General features: G+C 41.4%; 1 protein-coding gene across 2 annotated transcripts in view; it reads left to right on the forward strand.

Annotated features, from left to right (window-relative positions):
* The window catches only part of flt4 (fms related receptor tyrosine kinase 4), a 43,159-nt gene extending 25,805 nt beyond the window's left edge, over nucleotides 1–17,354 (forward strand). The window contains exons 11-31 of one of the 2 annotated variants that reach the window (XM_069696962.1): nucleotides 3,260–3,395; nucleotides 3,959–4,067; nucleotides 5,012–5,371; nucleotides 5,942–6,088; nucleotides 6,899–7,030; nucleotides 7,635–7,741; nucleotides 9,420–9,555; nucleotides 10,060–10,164; nucleotides 10,381–10,494; nucleotides 11,107–11,195; nucleotides 11,366–11,525; nucleotides 11,634–11,728; nucleotides 13,075–13,197; nucleotides 13,387–13,498; nucleotides 13,742–13,841; nucleotides 14,073–14,178; nucleotides 14,261–14,385; nucleotides 15,470–15,590; nucleotides 15,762–15,847; nucleotides 16,762–17,028; nucleotides 17,103–17,354. In XM_069696962.1, coding sequence (XP_069553063.1) covers nucleotides 3,260–3,395; nucleotides 3,959–4,067; nucleotides 5,012–5,371; nucleotides 5,942–6,088; nucleotides 6,899–7,030; nucleotides 7,635–7,741; nucleotides 9,420–9,555; nucleotides 10,060–10,164; nucleotides 10,381–10,494; nucleotides 11,107–11,195; nucleotides 11,366–11,525; nucleotides 11,634–11,728; nucleotides 13,075–13,197; nucleotides 13,387–13,498; nucleotides 13,742–13,841; nucleotides 14,073–14,178; nucleotides 14,261–14,385; nucleotides 15,470–15,590; nucleotides 15,762–15,847; nucleotides 16,762–16,981 — 2,683 coding nt within the window. In that variant the 3' untranslated portion in view covers nucleotides 16,982–17,028; nucleotides 17,103–17,354. Of the gene's footprint in view, nucleotides 1–3,259; nucleotides 3,396–3,958; nucleotides 4,068–5,011; nucleotides 5,372–5,941; nucleotides 6,089–6,898; nucleotides 7,031–7,634; nucleotides 7,742–9,419; nucleotides 9,556–10,059; nucleotides 10,165–10,380; nucleotides 10,495–11,106; nucleotides 11,196–11,365; nucleotides 11,526–11,633; nucleotides 11,729–13,074; nucleotides 13,198–13,386; nucleotides 13,499–13,741; nucleotides 13,842–14,072; nucleotides 14,179–14,260; nucleotides 14,386–15,469; nucleotides 15,591–15,761; nucleotides 15,848–16,761 lie in introns of both variants that reach the window. The other variant, XM_069696961.1, reaches the window with a different exon arrangement.
* The last annotated feature ends 406 nt before the right edge of the window (nucleotides 17,355–17,760 follow it).

The following is a 17,760-nucleotide window of genomic DNA, read 5'->3' on the forward strand; positions in this document are numbered from 1 at the left end:
CTTCCGACTTTACCTTGAATAGGTAGCACTTTAGTAGCGCTTAAAATGGCACTTACGTACAGCACTTTGTAGTTTGGCTTTCTTGAAGAAATTGTATTTTCTTGATTCTTGTTGTTCTGGGTTTTGTACCCTCATGGTCGAAATGCACTTATTGCAAGTCGCTTTGGACAAAAGCGTCAGCTAAATGAAATGTAATGTAATGTAAAAAGGGAAAAGTGTATATAAAGTATAGAGGAAAGAGCAGAATAAAGGATAGTGACTGCTCGATGTCCAGCCAGCTTCCTCCCCCACTGTAATAATGTGCCTGTTGTTCTGCTCCTGATCCGCCACAGTCCAGCTCTCACACAGCAGTGGCACTTTCTGACATGCAAAAGAAAACCCATAAATGCACACAGACACAACACACACAGACTCGATTCACAAATGCACATAAATCGCAGAGATGTGTTTGGGTCCATCAGAGTGCAATATATATGACACACACATTGCCCTGGGCTTTTTCCTACCTTTCTCCATCTTGTGTGAAATGCACAACATGATAACACGGATTCTTTCCGACAGCCACATTCAGTTATGTTCTTTAAGCCCCAGTGTTGTGGCTGCCTCGGCTGAATATCCATTGATTATTCACCTCCCTCCAACTTCTTCCTCCAATGCTTAAATTCTGAAGTTATTGCTGTTCTGACTTTCCTACATGTCTACATGCAACATAAATGCAGACAATAGCTGCCCAACATGTTCATATAAGCAGCACAGTCTGAAACAAACAACATGTAGCAGGTTCGGCTGAAGTTTAGCTCAAATTGCTCAGTTCATATTCTGTCTCATGCGCTCTGCATCTGCTATGACATTTCATGTGTGCTGACTGATCACGGTTGTTTTGACCTTTTTCAGTGTATCAGAATTGTTACGTTTCCAAAAAACACCAAACATGACAAACGGGGGTCGCTAGTAGGGAAACTAAATAGAAGCACTGCACGTATTGGGGGGAACAAAGCAATAAAGTAGGGCAGTTTTGGTCATGGAAAAGAAGCTGTGAAAGTACAACTCCCACAACGTCTATCGAAACTATAGAAAAACAAAAGAATTGGACCCAAACAATCAAAATCACAGTTAGGGGTCACTGGGAAGGGGAACAGAATCAGAATTTAAGGCAGGCATGAGGTTCAACAACAAAAATGTAAAAAAAAATTCCAACTTCAAACACAGCAAACCAGCCAGTCAACTAAAGGTGTTGACCTTCTGGAAACACACACACATAACTGAGCACCAAACCTAAGTGGCTATATAACCTCCCAGGCTGAAGGTCACCAGGTGAGGGGGAACATCACGGGTGCAACAAATAGCTCCTGATTAGGAAGAGTCAGTGATCGTGTAACATGGATGATCATAACAGAATTGAATTTCCTTTTTAAATCCTTTTTTAAAGAGTGGTAGTACAATGTGGATTAATTCTGAAGTGTTTCCAAAATGAAGTGTACTTCATTACTACTGTACTTTTGTCATTGTAGTGGTGCAGGAATTTTCTCAGAACTTTTATCTGAGATTACTTCAAGAAGAGTGGCCTTGCTTGATAAGAACCATGTGTGTTTGTTGCGGGGACATAAATCCGCTCTCACTGTCACTGCTGGGATTTTCCTCCCTTTTAGTGACAAACAGCAGGTCCACACAAAATGATAAGACTTTCTATTAAAGTTTTTTAGTTAAGGGAAAAGTTAGACCTTCTGTTGCTGAGTTAGATAAGAAGATCAATACCAGGATATTTGTATGCTAGATATGAAGCAACAGCCAGCAAAGAATAGGTTGTCCTACCACAAAGGAAAAAAAGTTGAATAAAATGCACCTCCTGGAAACTCCAATTAATGATTCCTTCCTCTGAACACAGAGGCTCTTTTTTTTTTTTTTTTTTTTTATCAGAAGTATCCGCTCCAGGACCTTTACATGGATGCTAATTAGGTTTTTCTGCCGTACTAGCCCATATCTGGCAAAACAATCATGACTGGGGCAGGTTAAACTATAGACTGCACAGGAAGATAGACAACATCTAGACAACATTGCTTCCCAAAAGTCAAACCCAGACATGTTAATCAGCCTCAGGTGGCTGGTTGCAGTATAGGTCATCAACCCCACCCCCTCTGTGTTAGCGGATGCAGGGCATGGGTCAAGCTAAAATAATCAAAGTACACTTTAAACAAATTTTTCCTGAAAAGGGTGTCTGTCATTTTTGATGGTCTTGATCACACAGATGCAGCTTCATTCAAGTGTTCATTTATTTGGTTTTATAAGTGGTAATTTGATTCCATAAAAAAGAGGGGATGACAATTGAAAACTGCTCTGAGTAAAGGAGTTGCAGAGACACGGGTGTATTGGCAGGACCTTGAAATCGCAGCCCCACTTTATTGATAAAGCAAATGAGATATAATGTCTTAATCAGTGACTATTTAGAAGCAGATTTTGTTTATTTGTGAAAACAAGGTTAGCTGCGAGTTTATCTGCCTGTTATGATCTCAATGTTATTTCAATGTCTTTTTCACACTACCAGGTATATAATTCTTACACTCTCACTCAGTATGCTAACATTCTCACAACCACAATGTTAAATGATATTTTGATTGTTTAATTGAAGCAGGTATAATGTTTAACATGTTTAACTTATCATAATTTAGCATGTTAGCTTGCTATAAAATTTGTTCACAATCCAAAGTGTTGTACAATTTAAAAATGTGACCTGATAGTAGTAGAGGAAAGTCAGGGTTGTTTGTTGTCAATAAAATATTATGAGGAAATCCAAATCGACACAGTGTTCTTCAGATTGAGTTATTTATGTCTATCTATAATGATATTTATGTATTATTATTATTGATTTATTTATGACATGTATGAGGTTTGTAGATTATGTAGATAGTAAACATGAAACTGACCCTGATTATCTTCCTGTAATGTAGAGTAGTTGCATTCAGGAGAAATTGCTAAATAAAATTCAGTTTCATGTTTCGTTAGTTCTGCTATAATGTATGTTCACACTGTGGATCATAATATTAAAAATGTATACCGTAGTTTTTCCATTAGTTGCCAGGACACTTGGCATAATTGCCTCAGCTTTGGCATACAAGCTGATCTGAAAATGTAATCCAGTGTATGGATAAAACATTCTCATAAAGTCTCGGGCTATGGTTGGGGTGCTTCTGAATTTGGCCCAGTGTCTGCTGTACATGTCAATGAGGGGTGATGTCATGAATGTGCCTGTGCTTCTTTCCAGGGTCCGACGAGACAGGAAGGGCAGGAGTGACAGGATTGCAGACTGTCAAAACTGGCAGGGCATTACCTTGGAAAATGCCATGAATGAAATTGAAACTATTGAGAAGTCTGTCGAAGTGGTGGATGGACGAAAAAAGGTTCATTATAGCTTGTTGTGATTGTTAATGTCTTTGTATGGGCAGACCTAAAGTATCTTTTCATAAATCCTAAAATGAATAATATTATAATGTGATTATGTAGAAAGAAATTACAGAACGTGATTAGGACATAACCTAGAAATGAGGACATTTACGTAAGCAAACTTATCCATGAACTGTGATGTTTTTATGTAAGTGTCCCAAATTCTGTGCTCCATAACAAAATTTGTCAATCAAGAGCCATTTCCACAGTAGAAATATTTAGAACAGTCTTCCTCTACAGACTTCCTGTACTGACTGATTATAAACACATCCAGATGCACGTGCATTTATAAACCACCGCCATAAGAGGAAATTATCACATGAGCACAAACACATGCTCACACACGCAAACGTCCTGTTTTTTTCATTTACACCTGAGCGAGTTTGCTTCTTGTCTGCCTGTCAACAGAAAAATGTGTTTTGCGTGAACTCATAGAGAATTGCATGACAGCCATCCTTTTAAAATATGTGTGTTTCTTACAGATTATTTTAAGTTTCATCCTCCCTTTCTCTCCTCACAGATAGTGAGCAGGCTTCAGATTCGCAATGCCAGTGTTTCCATCATGTACAAGTGTTCAGCTGAAAACAAAGTGGGCAAGGATGAGCGTCTCATCTACTTCTATGTAACCAGTGAGTATGTCGGGTTAGATTTCACACAAACACAGAATAATTTACAGATTTACCCTCAAATCCCCACCAGGGCTTCAGCATGTAGCCAGGCGGATAATTCAAAGAAATACAGGATCTGTCTTTGTGGATTTAGCTTTTAACTAATTACAATGGAGGTGAAGAGAATTTATGATGCTCACAGCAATAAAAAAAATTGATTTAGAATTTAAATCAGCACTTTACTTTCTACCAAATAACGTGAATGGTTTACTGAATTGGTTTCTCAGTCACAAAGAGATGGGCCCAACAGGTCAAGGGACCGTAAATAGTTCGATTCTGTTCGAAGTGACGATGTATTTCTGTATCTGCGTTTCTTTGATCAGTAAGCCTATAGAAATACTTTATAGAAATATTTACTGTATAAATATTATTTACAGCCTGCTGTTGAAAACTAAACCTTCACATTTTTTTCTATAAGAATAAAAAAATCTTATTCCTTTAAAATATTTATATAGTATTTGGTGGAGAGACTTGTCAGTTCAGATCTACTGCTACAGGAAGGTACTAGCAGAGTTTGGGAAGAATTTTGTCAGCCACTTTTAAAGCAACCAAAAAATGTCAACCAAGAAAAATGCAGTCTTAAGTTTGATATGCTTTGCCCACTGCCTCATAAGACTTTCATGCCAAAGAAAACTGCTCATAGTGGAGTTGGTCTGCAGGTTATCCAGGCTAACTGAATTGCTGCTGAATTTTTAAATGTTGTCACCCCACAAACCAAATTTCACTGTCTTCCATTTTACTGATGAGCTTAAAGCAAATACTGGTTCTATCTGCATGTCATTGCTCTGGATTTATGTGAGAAATTGTCTTTTTTATTGTTTTAAGGAATATATTTGATTAATGTGCAATACAAAACTCAAGAAAGTATCCATAACATCCTACCTGCCTCTCTCTCCTCTTCAAAGCCATTCCTGAGGGCTTCAGTGTGGATGTCCAGCCCACAGAGAATCCCCTGGAGCAGGAGAGAGTTTCTCTCTGCTGCAGCGCTGACAACTACACCTACGAGCAGCTGCAGTGGTACCGCCTTGACCCCCGGGCCCTGCAGGACGAGCAGGGAAAGTCCCAGGAGCTAGACTGCAGGAGCGTGCACTTATACGCTGACCTGCTTGACGGCCAGCTCTCCTTCCAGGAGCCCTCCAACAGCTGGGTCTTGGACTTCACCATCAACTCCATCCAGCTGCAGGACGAGGGTCATTACGTATGCGAAGCTCAGAGCAGGCGCAGCGGGGAGAAACAGTGCCTGTTCAGATACATCTCCGTCAAAGGTGAGGGATAATGGAGATAACAGCTCGAGATAAACACACGCACACATCACCTGGCATAAAACACAGTCACTCTAACCACAGCTAATTATAGAGAAAAGCTCAACGCGTGGCAATGGAGACACACATAGGTCACTGTGAAGACGACGCTGATACTGGAAGCTTAATAATACACACACTCACAAAGAGGTGCCCACGCAGCTCAATACCCACATGCACACGATATGCACAGGAAGTACCTGGTGTTTGCACAGCATCAATATGTAGTGACAGAAAACATAGGCGAGACGCTGCAGGGCTGAAATGCACAAACAAATTCATGCCCCCTTCATTTTGTGTACTGTCTAACCTCGCATCAGTGCACAGAGGACAAATGTACATTTCAATGGGTTTTTCATGCCCTTTTTTTTAATCCTATGAGACCGTTTGATAAATATCATGTGCATTTATAGCCCTTGAGTTGATATCACACTGTTGAAATCAGTGCAGACAAGTCATAGTGTTGATTTCGCTCCCCCACCCCCCACCCCCGCCACGCTGTCTCTGTCTTTTGGCTTCCATCTCCCTCGGCAGCTCTGGAGGCACCTCGGTATAAGCGCAGCCTCACCAACCAGACTGTGAATGTGACTGAGTCTCTGCGGATGGAATGTGACGTGGAGGGCAGACCTCTGCCCCGTCTCTCCTGGTTCAAAGACAACCAGCCTCTCCACCAAATGTCAGGTGCATGAATACACCCACACAGGTGATACACCACATTTACACAACAGTGCAACCGCCCACCTGCCAGCACAGCAGCCACACATACACACACACTCAGAAAGTTTTCCCCCTCTGGAACGTAATGTGGCAGGACTTGTGTTTTCCCTCGAGGTTATTCAGATCCGGTAAGTTACCATTAAAATCTGACTCAAACATTGAAGAACATACACATTATGTCTTGTTGATGTTTACCCAGATACCAGCAACTTTTAGCAGATGTTGCAGTTCATCAAGATAAATGTCAATCCAGCTATGAAAAGCCAAAACGGGCACACACACACACACACACACACACACACACACACACACACACACACACACACACACACACACACACACACACACACACACACACACACACACACACACACACACACGCACACGCACAACCACACACACACACACACACAGAAAACTTGCAGGCCGAGAGACAAGGCTCATTAGCTTTCTCAGTGTGTGTCTCTTCTTAACATCTGCAGGAGATAAAAGGGTGGGGTGGGTCAGTGTGGGTCTGAGTGACAGCTGATGCTTTGGGTTCACAGAGGGGGCTGCTGTGACATGCGGCTCAAACCACAGGGCGACGGAATTATAAATGAATAGGATTGATTGAAGTCCATAGGTGTGGCGAGAATGTTGTTGAAAATGTTGCTTAATTTATGATGTGAGAGGTGAAGGATTAGCGCCAAGTCACAGCGCATTGTTTCACAGCCTGTTGAAATATGGGCTCGAGTGTGTGTGCGTTTCACCAATCACCCCGTGCTCTCTCTGCAGGGATCCAGTTGCAGGATTCAAACCGCACGCTGAGTATCCAACGCATTCGAGAGGAGGACGCCGGTCTTTACACTTGCACCGCCTGCAACCAGCGGGGCTGTGTCCACTCCTCAGCTGCCGTCAGAGTCATCGGTGAGACAGACGCACACACGCGCACACGCACGCACGCACACACACACACGCACACGCACGCACGCACGCACACACACACGCACACACACAAAAGAAAGGGACACCTGAATCTACTCATCCACTCTCTCCACTAACATGTGGTCTGTCGAGTGTACTCAAGCCTGAAATCACAGTTGCCCGGGAACTCTCATCTTCACCACCAAAATGTGCAGGTCACAGATTTTTGTCATTCACCTCTCGCACTTTCACTGCAGCTGTAGGTTTTGTGCTTTTGTTATGCACAGCTCTCCACTATATAATCAAACTCATTGACTGCTGGAGCATTTTGTATTTAGAATAAATAATTTAATGGCTTTGCTTGAAGTGATTTAATGAAGAATGGAAAAAAAAATAATTAGTAAATGTCTGATTTGCATATTGATTTAACCTAAAGATTTGGTGTGAGCAGCTGGCCAGAAAGCTGGGGCAAATACTTTGTAATGCAGCGCCCCCTATAGTTGGTAAAAAGTAAGACATGTGACAGGATAGAGAGGTTTTCAAAAGATGTGCATCTAAAAGTGACTTTTTTTTTTTTTTTTTTTTTTGTCCCTTTCTTTCTGCTAAGGTTCAAGTGACAAGGCCAGTGTGGAGATTGTAATCCTCATCGGGACCGGAGTCATCGCTGTTTTCTTCTGGGCCTTACTCATCCTCATCTTCTGCAATGTGAAACGGGTCAGAGGACATCACATTTCATTGTGTCTGCATTTGGGTGTTTGAGAGAGAAACCGGCAGACTGTGATGGAGACACTGTGACCTCTGACTCACAATTTGCCTGTTGGCGTCTGTTTAATCTCAGAGATAGCCTGTAATTTACACCCTGAGAGAGTCACTGATACTGTATCTGCTCTGAGTCAGTCCAATTAGTCGTTTACTGCTATTAGGCATAACAACAGGCACCTTCATAATGAGGCTCCAATTGCAGTTTATTTTTCCTCACTTGGTCATTTGTGAGATCATGTCACACAGTTGCTCTGGCGTAATTAGCGAGGCGGTGCTGTCATTATCAAATTAATTAGGCAATTAGTTGTTTTTTTCTCACATCTGTCAATAGTTCTGCTTCTAAATTTGGTAGGTTTGTCACATTCTGCAGCTATTTCAAACCAGAAAATAGTCAATACTGAATACCTTTCAGGAAATTCAAATGTTTGACAAAGTACCACAATAAATTTTTTAGCATATCGGAAAACATTTTTGCAGTATGTTTGTTTTTGACATAACTTAGATTGCCATCTCTTCAGCACAAAAAGAATATCAGTTGCCAAAATTACATGTTAACGTATAATTGAAATTAAATTGCTTTTTTAAAAATATGCCGCAGCAGGAAGTCACATGTCCTATTTTCTTCTTTGAGAGAAACTCAAAGATCCATAGGGAAACATTTATATTTTAAATGATTTGGATTCACATGTTTTGCATTGAAAAGACTAATCAGAATACTGTTAGTTCTCCATCTTCGTCTATTACATTCTTTTAAACTATATTTGCATAAAAGAGTTATGTTCTTGATCTGTCATTGGTCACACTGACTTTCCTGTTAAAGTTTTCTTATAAAAAAATTATGCCATGTCTACTCAGGAGGTGTTTCAGCCACATTTTACTTATGCTGTATGTACTTAAATGCAACTTGTCGAATATTTTTAATCTTTTAATCTATTTTCTGCTATCACCGTTTATACGAGTTTTGAGTGCTGCCAAAACACAAGTGATGTAAAACTCATTATTGTAACTGAACACATCCACTGTGGACACACATGGAGCACCATGTGCACCATTAGCTGGCGTGCACTGCTAATGTCCCTTTGCAGGACAGGTAGCTAATAAGCTGATTTGCTGCAGCATGTCAAGTAGCATCTACTCTGCACAAATCACATCAGTCCATTTAGATACTGATGTGGTCTTCTCTTCAACAACACACTATCTGTCTGTCAGTGGCCTTTAAGACACAACACAGTACAGTTTGTTTGTCTCTTGCCTCCCAGCTGCTGTCAGTCAAACACAGATGGGACCCTTCAGCCAGTTGGGGCAAAGAGCAGCTAAAAGATTTCTCCAGAAAAGGGAGTGAAACGATTTCTCCAGAAATCGTTTCACTCCCTTTTAGTAATAAAAAAAACTGTCCAAAATGGATTTAAACAACATAGTAACATATTAATGCCTGCAAACATTTTCAAAAAGGACTTCTGTCATAACATACTACAGTAATCATTCCCTCAACATGGACCATCATGTTTGTCTAACCTTTTTTTTTATTGCTCTGTGTCCACCGCTTTCTTTACAATCGTCATTTTCCTCTGACCATCCTGATCTCTGATTTCCTCACTTACACTGGCCCCCTCTCTCACCTGAACTTCAGGTTAACCCGGCAGACATAAAGACAGGCTATCTGTCGATCATCATGGACCCGGGGGAAGTGCCCCTGGATGAGCAGTGTGAATACCTGCCCTATGACTCATCTGAGTGGGAGATCTCCAGAGACAGACTCAGACTGGGTGAGTTACAGAGGATGGATGGATGGATGGATGGATGGCTGGATGGATGGATGGATGGCTGGATGGCGGAGGAGCATACGAGAGGGAGGTGCGCGTGAGGACATATGCGGGCGTGTGTGAGGACAAATAGATGGATGAAACTGAATTGCTTTTCCATTTCCAGAATCCCTAATGCCATGACTTTGGATGCCAGCCAGCGAGGCAGACTGCTGCCAAGTAAAGTGCTAATGTTAAATATGTGCTTATTCCCAGAACAGCTTTTTAAAAATGCCCCAATGAAAAGCATCTGTTCCGCGACAGCAACTTATTGGAACATGTTGTTTTCCAAACGCTGCAATTGATATTCTGATTCTTCCCCCTTGTCTCTGAGGATGTGATACGCATTTACGGTTGGCAAATGCTTCCCTATCACAACTGTTTGTATACTCCATTGAGACAAAACCCGGGCCTGCATAGATCAACGAGCATGAATGTTTTGTTGCTCTGTTCTTTCCCCTGACACAGGAAAGGTTTTAGGCCACGGTGCCTTCGGAAAAGTAATTGAAGCATCAATCTACGGCATCAGCAAGAGCAACAGTTTGGACACCGTGGCTGTCAAGATGCTGAAGGGTGGGATTTGGCTTTGTATATTTACTGTACGCATATGAGTATTGTCGGATACTCTGTAAGCCTAAGAGTTAGCTAAATAGCTTTGCTATATGTATGTGCAGTACAGTTTGAGTCCCATATGATTTATTAAATGAGCACGTAAAATAAGCTCTTGCAAATATACACAATAAGATGTGTTTTATGAATGAAATATCACTTTGCGGGGATGTGTTACAGACGGAGCCACAGCCAGTGAGCACAAAGCCTTGATGTCCGAGTTAAAGATTCTGATTCACATCGGGAACCATCTGAACGTAGTGAACCTGTTAGGAGCCTGCACCAAACCAAATGGTGAGTACACAGACTGACAAATTCATCGTTAGTGTAGGAAAAGGTTGACGTGTTTAAACACTTCATTTAAATTGCAAATTGATGGACCGAATCACCAAAGCTGATCAATATGCCAATTTCACTGCACCGGGTGTAGACAAAATAATGTGAACACCCTGTGAAAAATGAATATAAAATTGTCACTGCAATATAATTTGATCATCTTCTTTGTCACTGTAGTTCTGAAAGTTTTAATTTGGAGATATTTTAAAACTTCCCATGAACATACATGTGCAGTTTGACTTCATTTCAGCTCTGCTGTTTGTCCAGTTCAGTGTGAAATTTATTTTTCTAAGAAATGTTGAGCAAACCAAAGGAGATGTAAAGCAGCTGCCTTTTAATAATTTTGACCTACACAGCACACTTTTGTGGGGGGTACATCTGAAAAGGTTTATCCTAAACAAAAGCAGCCTGGCAGGAAATACTCAGCCCCTCACTATTTTAAATATGGCTGGAAAGAAGAATGAGGAGAGAAATCGTTTTCCTGGTTTCTTTCAAGTGAAAGCAATGTAACATGCTGAAACTGTTGAAGCCTTGTTGACAGAGATAACATTAAAGCGTCTGTATCACCAGGTCCGCTGATGGTGATAGTGGAATACTGCAAGTATGGGAATCTGTCCAACTTCCTACGAGCCAAGAGAGAGTTCTTTCTCCCCTACAGGGTATCAAAAGAAACTCATGCAATTTATACACTTCTGTGTTTGTTCTGCTTTGTCTTCAGAGAGACTCTTACTTTCAATTTGTTCATTCAGTTCACAATGACACATGCGTTACGAAACTGCTTTTTTATATTGATTTTGGAGGTGATGCACTGAGCTGTCTCCTCACTCAGGATCGCTCTCCGAAAACCCAGAGCCAGATGAGGCGGATGATTGAAGCGGGTCAGATGGACCAAAGAGCTCGTCAGCCACCTTCTCCGTCCTCCTCCCCACTCACCGGTCCTCAGAGTCCATCGTCCAACGCGTCCACTCAGAGTCCTGCTGTGGAGAAAAGTGAGTCATTCTTCAGTCACATTATTTTTCTCTTCATCCCACAAAAACAATATCTTTGTGTTCTTTTCTCTCCATGACCAACCTTGTCTTCTCTTCTTCTCTATCCAGTGGAGGACTTGTGGAAAACTCCTCTGACGATAGAAGATTTGATTTGCTACAGTTTCCAGGTGGCTCGTGGGATGGAGTTCCTGGCCTCTAGAAAGGTTAATTGTCCGCACCGCAATGTCGACAATCAGTGAATGATCTGTGGTACCTGGTGAGCAGAGGTTAGCCTCAGAGGCAGTGGGTTGTAGTCTGGATCACTGATGTGGGGGCAGCTGTGGCTCAGGTGCTGCAGTGGGTTCAGTCCACTGGCTCCTTCTGTCATGTCTCTACGACCATCAGGTATGTGTGAATGGGGGATTGACAGGCAAATTATGAAGTGCTTTATTTTTTAAGGTAGAACTGCACTGTATGAGTGGAATCCATTCAGCTGTTCAGTCCTTTGTGCATCAAAATGATTCATGTGACCATTGTACAATTCCCTCCTACAGTATTCTGTGTACTAAAACTATTTAGGATTTAAATAAGATTATTATATACCGTTTCCAAATGAACTGCTTCATTTGCCCTGCTATAGTATTTTAGATGTTCTTTTACATTATATGTTTATTTATACCAGTGTATTAATGTGTCAGAGGCATTTTCATGTTCATGCTTATTTTATAGCTAAATGGACAACAATGTATCATAGTATTAATCTGCAAAGTATCTGCATCTGTCAAATACATTCATAACTATAAAGGTGCAGTATTTCCCCCTGAATATATCAGAGCAGTTTACAGTTTACACATAAAGGACTCCTATTTTGCAGTTCTAGTAAAGACCTTCCTATTTTTTAGAGCTCTGCACAAAGCTGCTCAGAGCAACTTTTATTGAAGGGACTAATCGAAGTCTTAAACTATTAGAAGCCACCGTATTACTGATTTGATTTATTCACCAGTGATGTGTTAGTCAATGTCAGTACATGGTGATGTTGAAAGAAACTCGACTGAATTAGATACCATTAAACTGGTTAATAATTCAGTTGAGATTTTTCATTAGTCATTTAGTAAACTGGGTTTTTTGAGTACCCAGGTAGTGGAGAGGTGTTTAAACTGTCACCTCCAGTGTTATTTGATTGTTTCAGATTGTTTTTGAGCTGATTTGATTCTTAATAACTCACAGAACCTTTAAAAAGATGCTTCAAAAAATGCCTTATTATTATTATTTTACCAAACCCCAAACACAATGAGGTACATTTCCTGCTACAGTCCATCTCACATGAACCAAATAGTGAGCAGCTCTCTAATATGAGAGACGTTCTCCCCCAAGCCACTCATGACGGTTTAAGGTTACTCGACAGCTTTGCAAATGGTGTTAGAAACCCAGCAATGATTCCACAGAGCCCAGTCTGGCCAAGACATTGTCCAGTCCAGTTACAAACTTGGACAGACACAGACACAAAACATATGTGCAAACAGCTGACTGCATGGTTATGATGTATATGTGGTCCTGTGTGTATCCACAGTGTATCCACAGAGACCTGGCAGCGCGGAACATTCTCCTGTCAGAGAACAACATCGTGAAGATCTGTGACTTCGGCCTTGCCAGAGACATATACAAAGACCCCGACTACGTCAGGAAAGGCAATGTACGGCATCATCACACCACCTCAAGCCACCTGGTTTATTATCAAACTCTATTTTCAGCTGGGAAACATTACATGCCTTTTTTTTTTGTTTTGTAACCACCCACACAATGATTACATTTAATGGCAGCTGTCATTTCTGTTTATGTGCCTATCATGTACAATCTGTCTGGTGGTTTAATGTTCTCTCAGGCTCGTCTGCCTTTAAAGTGGATGGCTCCAGAGAGTATCTTTGACAAAGTGTACACCAGTCAGAGTGACGTGTGGTCTTTTGGAGTTCTCCTCTGGGAAATCTTTTCACTCGGTAAAGTCGAAATCAAAGCACACTCATCTTGCATGAAGACGGGAACAGAGTTTCAATCTAGTTAGTGTGGCGTGTCTGTGTTTAAAAGTGTCTACAAATGTTTGTTCCTTCCAAAAACAATTGGTATTGTTGACTTTTAGAAGCAGAGTAAATTTTTATCACTTTTACCCAAACACACGATATGTTATTTTTCTGTTCCTGATGTGTTAATTAAAGTTCCCCCCTCTTTTTGTCCGCCCTCAGGTGCCTCTCCGTACCCAGGGGTCCAGATTGATGAGGATTTTTGCAAACGATTGAGAGATGGCGTCAGGATGAGATCACCAGAGACTGCCTCCCCTGAAATGTAAGTTCTTTCTCTCTCTCTTCCACATCTTGAAGAAAAATATGCTTTTGCTGTAAAACAGGATTTATCACTCTAAATGCCTTTAACTAATCACGTAAATTCCAAGAGCAAATTTCCTCGTAAATATCCTTCAACTGACCTGCACATTTAGGAAACCAGACGGGATCAAGTTTGTGATTCCATTCTGGAGTCTGTTGTTCCTGTTGTGACTGTGCTGTCCTCTGCTGGTAGATACGGCATCATGCTGGCCTGCTGGCAGGGCGAGCCCAAAGAGAGGCCGACTTTCCCCACTCTGGTTCAGATCCTGGGAGACCTGCTGCAGGACAACAGCCTACCTGTAAGTTCTGCTGGAGGAACAATAACTAACAAGTGTTTTCTGGGGAGTTTTTGGGTCTTGATGTTCTCCTCTTTCCCTTCAGGATGGGAAGGACTACATCCCTCTGAACCACTCACAGAACTCAGAGGATGACGGTTTCTCGCAGGCATCATCACGCCCTGCATCTGAGGAAGAGCTGAGACTGGCCTGCAACACTGTGCCTACAAGGTGCGAACGCATCCTCTTCTTAAAATAGAATCAACTTGGACCTGGAAGGCCTTCAGTTTTTTATGTGGTTATTTTAATCTCATTGTCAACGATCACATTCAAAGGACACAACCAAAAAGAGACTGAACACATATTGTCTGTGTTGCCAAAGCCAGATATATCTTATTCCTTGATACAACAGAGTCAAAATGGTCAAATCGAAAACACATCAATAAGCAACATGGTTGCACTGTGTGACATGTTACTTAATTACCATAAACACACACTGACCTGTTGCCACAAACACCCGCTGGCACCGAAATCCTCAAATGCACAACTTCAGTTAAGCTCGCTTAAAACTACAGTTCCATGTGTTACTACGCACACGTGTGCACCAGGTGATGGAGAACATGACAGGTACAACAAATTGCTCCTGATGAGCAAATGTGTGTGAGCCTGTAATCTTAAGATTGCATCTGATCACACCTGTTTTCTACTGTTTGGAGAGTATATAATATATGTATGTGAAAACAAAAACTTTCCGCCAAAAGTTAGCAGAGCAGATAACACTACAACAAAACAACCAAATAATTAATTGTACGGCCGTCAACAGCTGTGGCATCAAAGTGACAGATATAAAAAGGGAACAGGAGTTCAAGAGGATGTGACACTCATGCAGATAGATGAGAGTATATTCTCAGACAGTGAGTGGTCTTATGCTGTCAGGAGTTATAAAAGAGGAGGTTTTATGTAGACAAACCTGCAGGAAGACAAAGCAGCTGACAGAACAACAAGTGCAAAATCACAATCACAATCATGCAATGCTTTATTAGATTGGAAAAACATCTTTATTATTTTAGATGTCGCCCTGATGTTTGCTTTATCTTGTGGAGTAAATAGTGTTACTAATAGTCAAATAAAACAATCTGAATTACTTTCAAATCAAAACCTAACGTACAGCTTTTCTCACTGAATGCAACATATTTTATTAATGTTTTAGTCAAGTCAGGTAGGGTATTTACTTAGCATTTTCTGTGGGGTTGTACATCATCAGAACACTCGATCATGTATTTATCTGATAATCTTCTCTGTGACTCTTGACCAGATACTATAACTGCGTGCCCTTTGCCGGCTGTGTGTTTGTGGGACCCTCTAAAATATGCCAGCCCAGAGTGCAGACATTTGAAGAGCTGCCCCTTGAGATGCATCCACAGAAAACTCCTCAGGTGAGCTCCTTATCTTCTCATCAGCTATTGAAAATATGAACTGGCTGGTGGCATCTTTTCAAATGGTATTGATTGTGGGGAATTTTCCTCTCAGTTGGCGGGGACAGGTGGCGCAGCGGGGTCAGCTGAAGGCCTCATATTCACATGATGTCAAACTGTGTCTCTTCGCAGGACAACCAGACGGACAGCGGGATGGTTCTGGCCTCCGAAGAATTTGAGAGAATTGAGCAAAGCCACAGGGGAGCCATCTCAAAAAGGTTCGTCACTGAAAAGCTATGATTCCCATTACTGTATGAAAACTTAAAGAGCCATATAAGAGATAAACAGCCTGTTATTTAGTCAGTGTTTGACAATTGGACTGATATACAGTTATTATACACAGTGAAACAACACAATGACTGAGATCAAAGCAAGGCCACTCAGATGTAATGTTCAGAGTCATTATGCTTAGAAACTGCAGAAGAATTACTCACTGCTTTTTGTGCAGTGAAACTACATTTGCAAAGGAAGTAAGCAACAGCAGAATGTTGATCTGTGCCTCAGTAACTCATTCAAACAGTCATTCAAACCCAGGGCCCATATGTAGTGTTGAGAATGACATTAAACAAGCATCTTAAACACGTTTTTCTAGCAACTTCCTCCTACAGCAACAGTTAGTAATGATGTACATGTTGGGGACTATTTTCAGCTGTGGTTTTGGCACTCTCGTCAGTGAGTATTTATAGCAACAGAATGGTGAATGTGGGACTGAAAGAAAAATACAGTGCTTACGCTCATGGTGATGAAGGAACTTGTCAAACAGTGCAGTCGTGTTGCTCAGCGATGTGTTTTTAATATCTTTTAGGCAACAATGGTGCTTGTGTTAGGAATGAATAAGCAGCATCAGTCTGCAGAGAACTTTGTAGTCAGAGCAACAACATCACCAAGTGTATCTTTTAAGTTCAGTTTTTCACTTTCAAGTTACGAGTTCAGAGCTTAAATATGGTTCAAACTTCCCTGTCGTAAAAGCTTGTTTATCTTCACGAGTTCAGGAATATCAAACATACCTACAGCTGTCTGTAGACAGTAAAAAGATTACATCTGAACACCATACTGTACTTCTGTCTGCCTGAGTCGTTAACAGTGTCTGACGAGAAGTTTTGACAGCTGTCTTTTTTTGTTCTGTTTGCAGTCGTATAAGCAGCAGCAGCAGCACAGAGCCTCTGACAGCATCCCATTGTTCCCTGGGTCAAAGCAGTAGCACTGCCAGCTCCAGGCACCGTCCCAACTTCTTTAGCCAGCTGTCAGGACAGACCTTCTACAACAACGAGTACGGACACTTGTCCGAGGAGGGCTTCTGCGACTTCTACTCCTCGCCAGACACCTCCTGCCTGGCCTCTTCGAATGTGTAATTTTACCAAAGATGCAGACCAAAGAAAATAAAAAGTGGACGGCTCAGGTTGAGGGAGGAGAGCAGATGTTAGTAACATCCCAGTATTGACATGTAACTATTCATTTATTAAGGAATATCAGGTTACAGAGCTGACTTCTGCTCATCTCAAAGTCCTTCCTCTCCTCGGGTGCTGCTGCCTCTACAAATGGACTGAGCTACAAGTGCCGGACGTTCCTCAAACCAGCCACTGGGTGGCAGTATTGTGATAAAAAACAATCCATAACTATTTTCTAGTCACACATTTATATTTTTTATCTTTTATATTCAGAGTATTCTTCCTTTATTTGTACAAATTATGACTCATACAGGAAGAAATAAAGAAATTGACCTACTATTTTTTTTTCATGTTTGTGATTAATGTGAAGTCAGTATTCCAGCTAAGTGCAGGTTTTACGTGCAAATGTGCATTTGGCCAACGGTGAGCAAGAGACCCAGGCTCTGCGATGATCCACGTAAAGGACCAATCAATGCAACAAACAGATATTTGTGGTATCTGTGTCATTTAGTGGAGGTGGAGATGTTGGACACATAACACCGTTGGCAAATGATAAGTGACGGCGGTAAACAGAGGGATGTGGGGCAAATAAAGGAGTGAGTCAGAGCTGGACGTAAGCATGATGATAGCTGTGGCAGCTTAACATCCTCTTGCATGCTCACATCACAAATGACAACTTGCACGGTGTCATCGCAGGCTGCCAGCTGAGGGAAATGGGTGCAAAGTCCACCTCTCTCTCACAC

Source organism: Brachyistius frenatus, unplaced genomic scaffold (genome assembly GCF_029030835.1).
Source record: "Brachyistius frenatus isolate BFR_SWC_R1_liver_20210118 unplaced genomic scaffold, ASM2903083v1 Contig_22, whole genome shotgun sequence".
NCBI lineage: Eukaryota > Metazoa > Chordata > Actinopteri > Embiotocidae > Brachyistius > Brachyistius frenatus.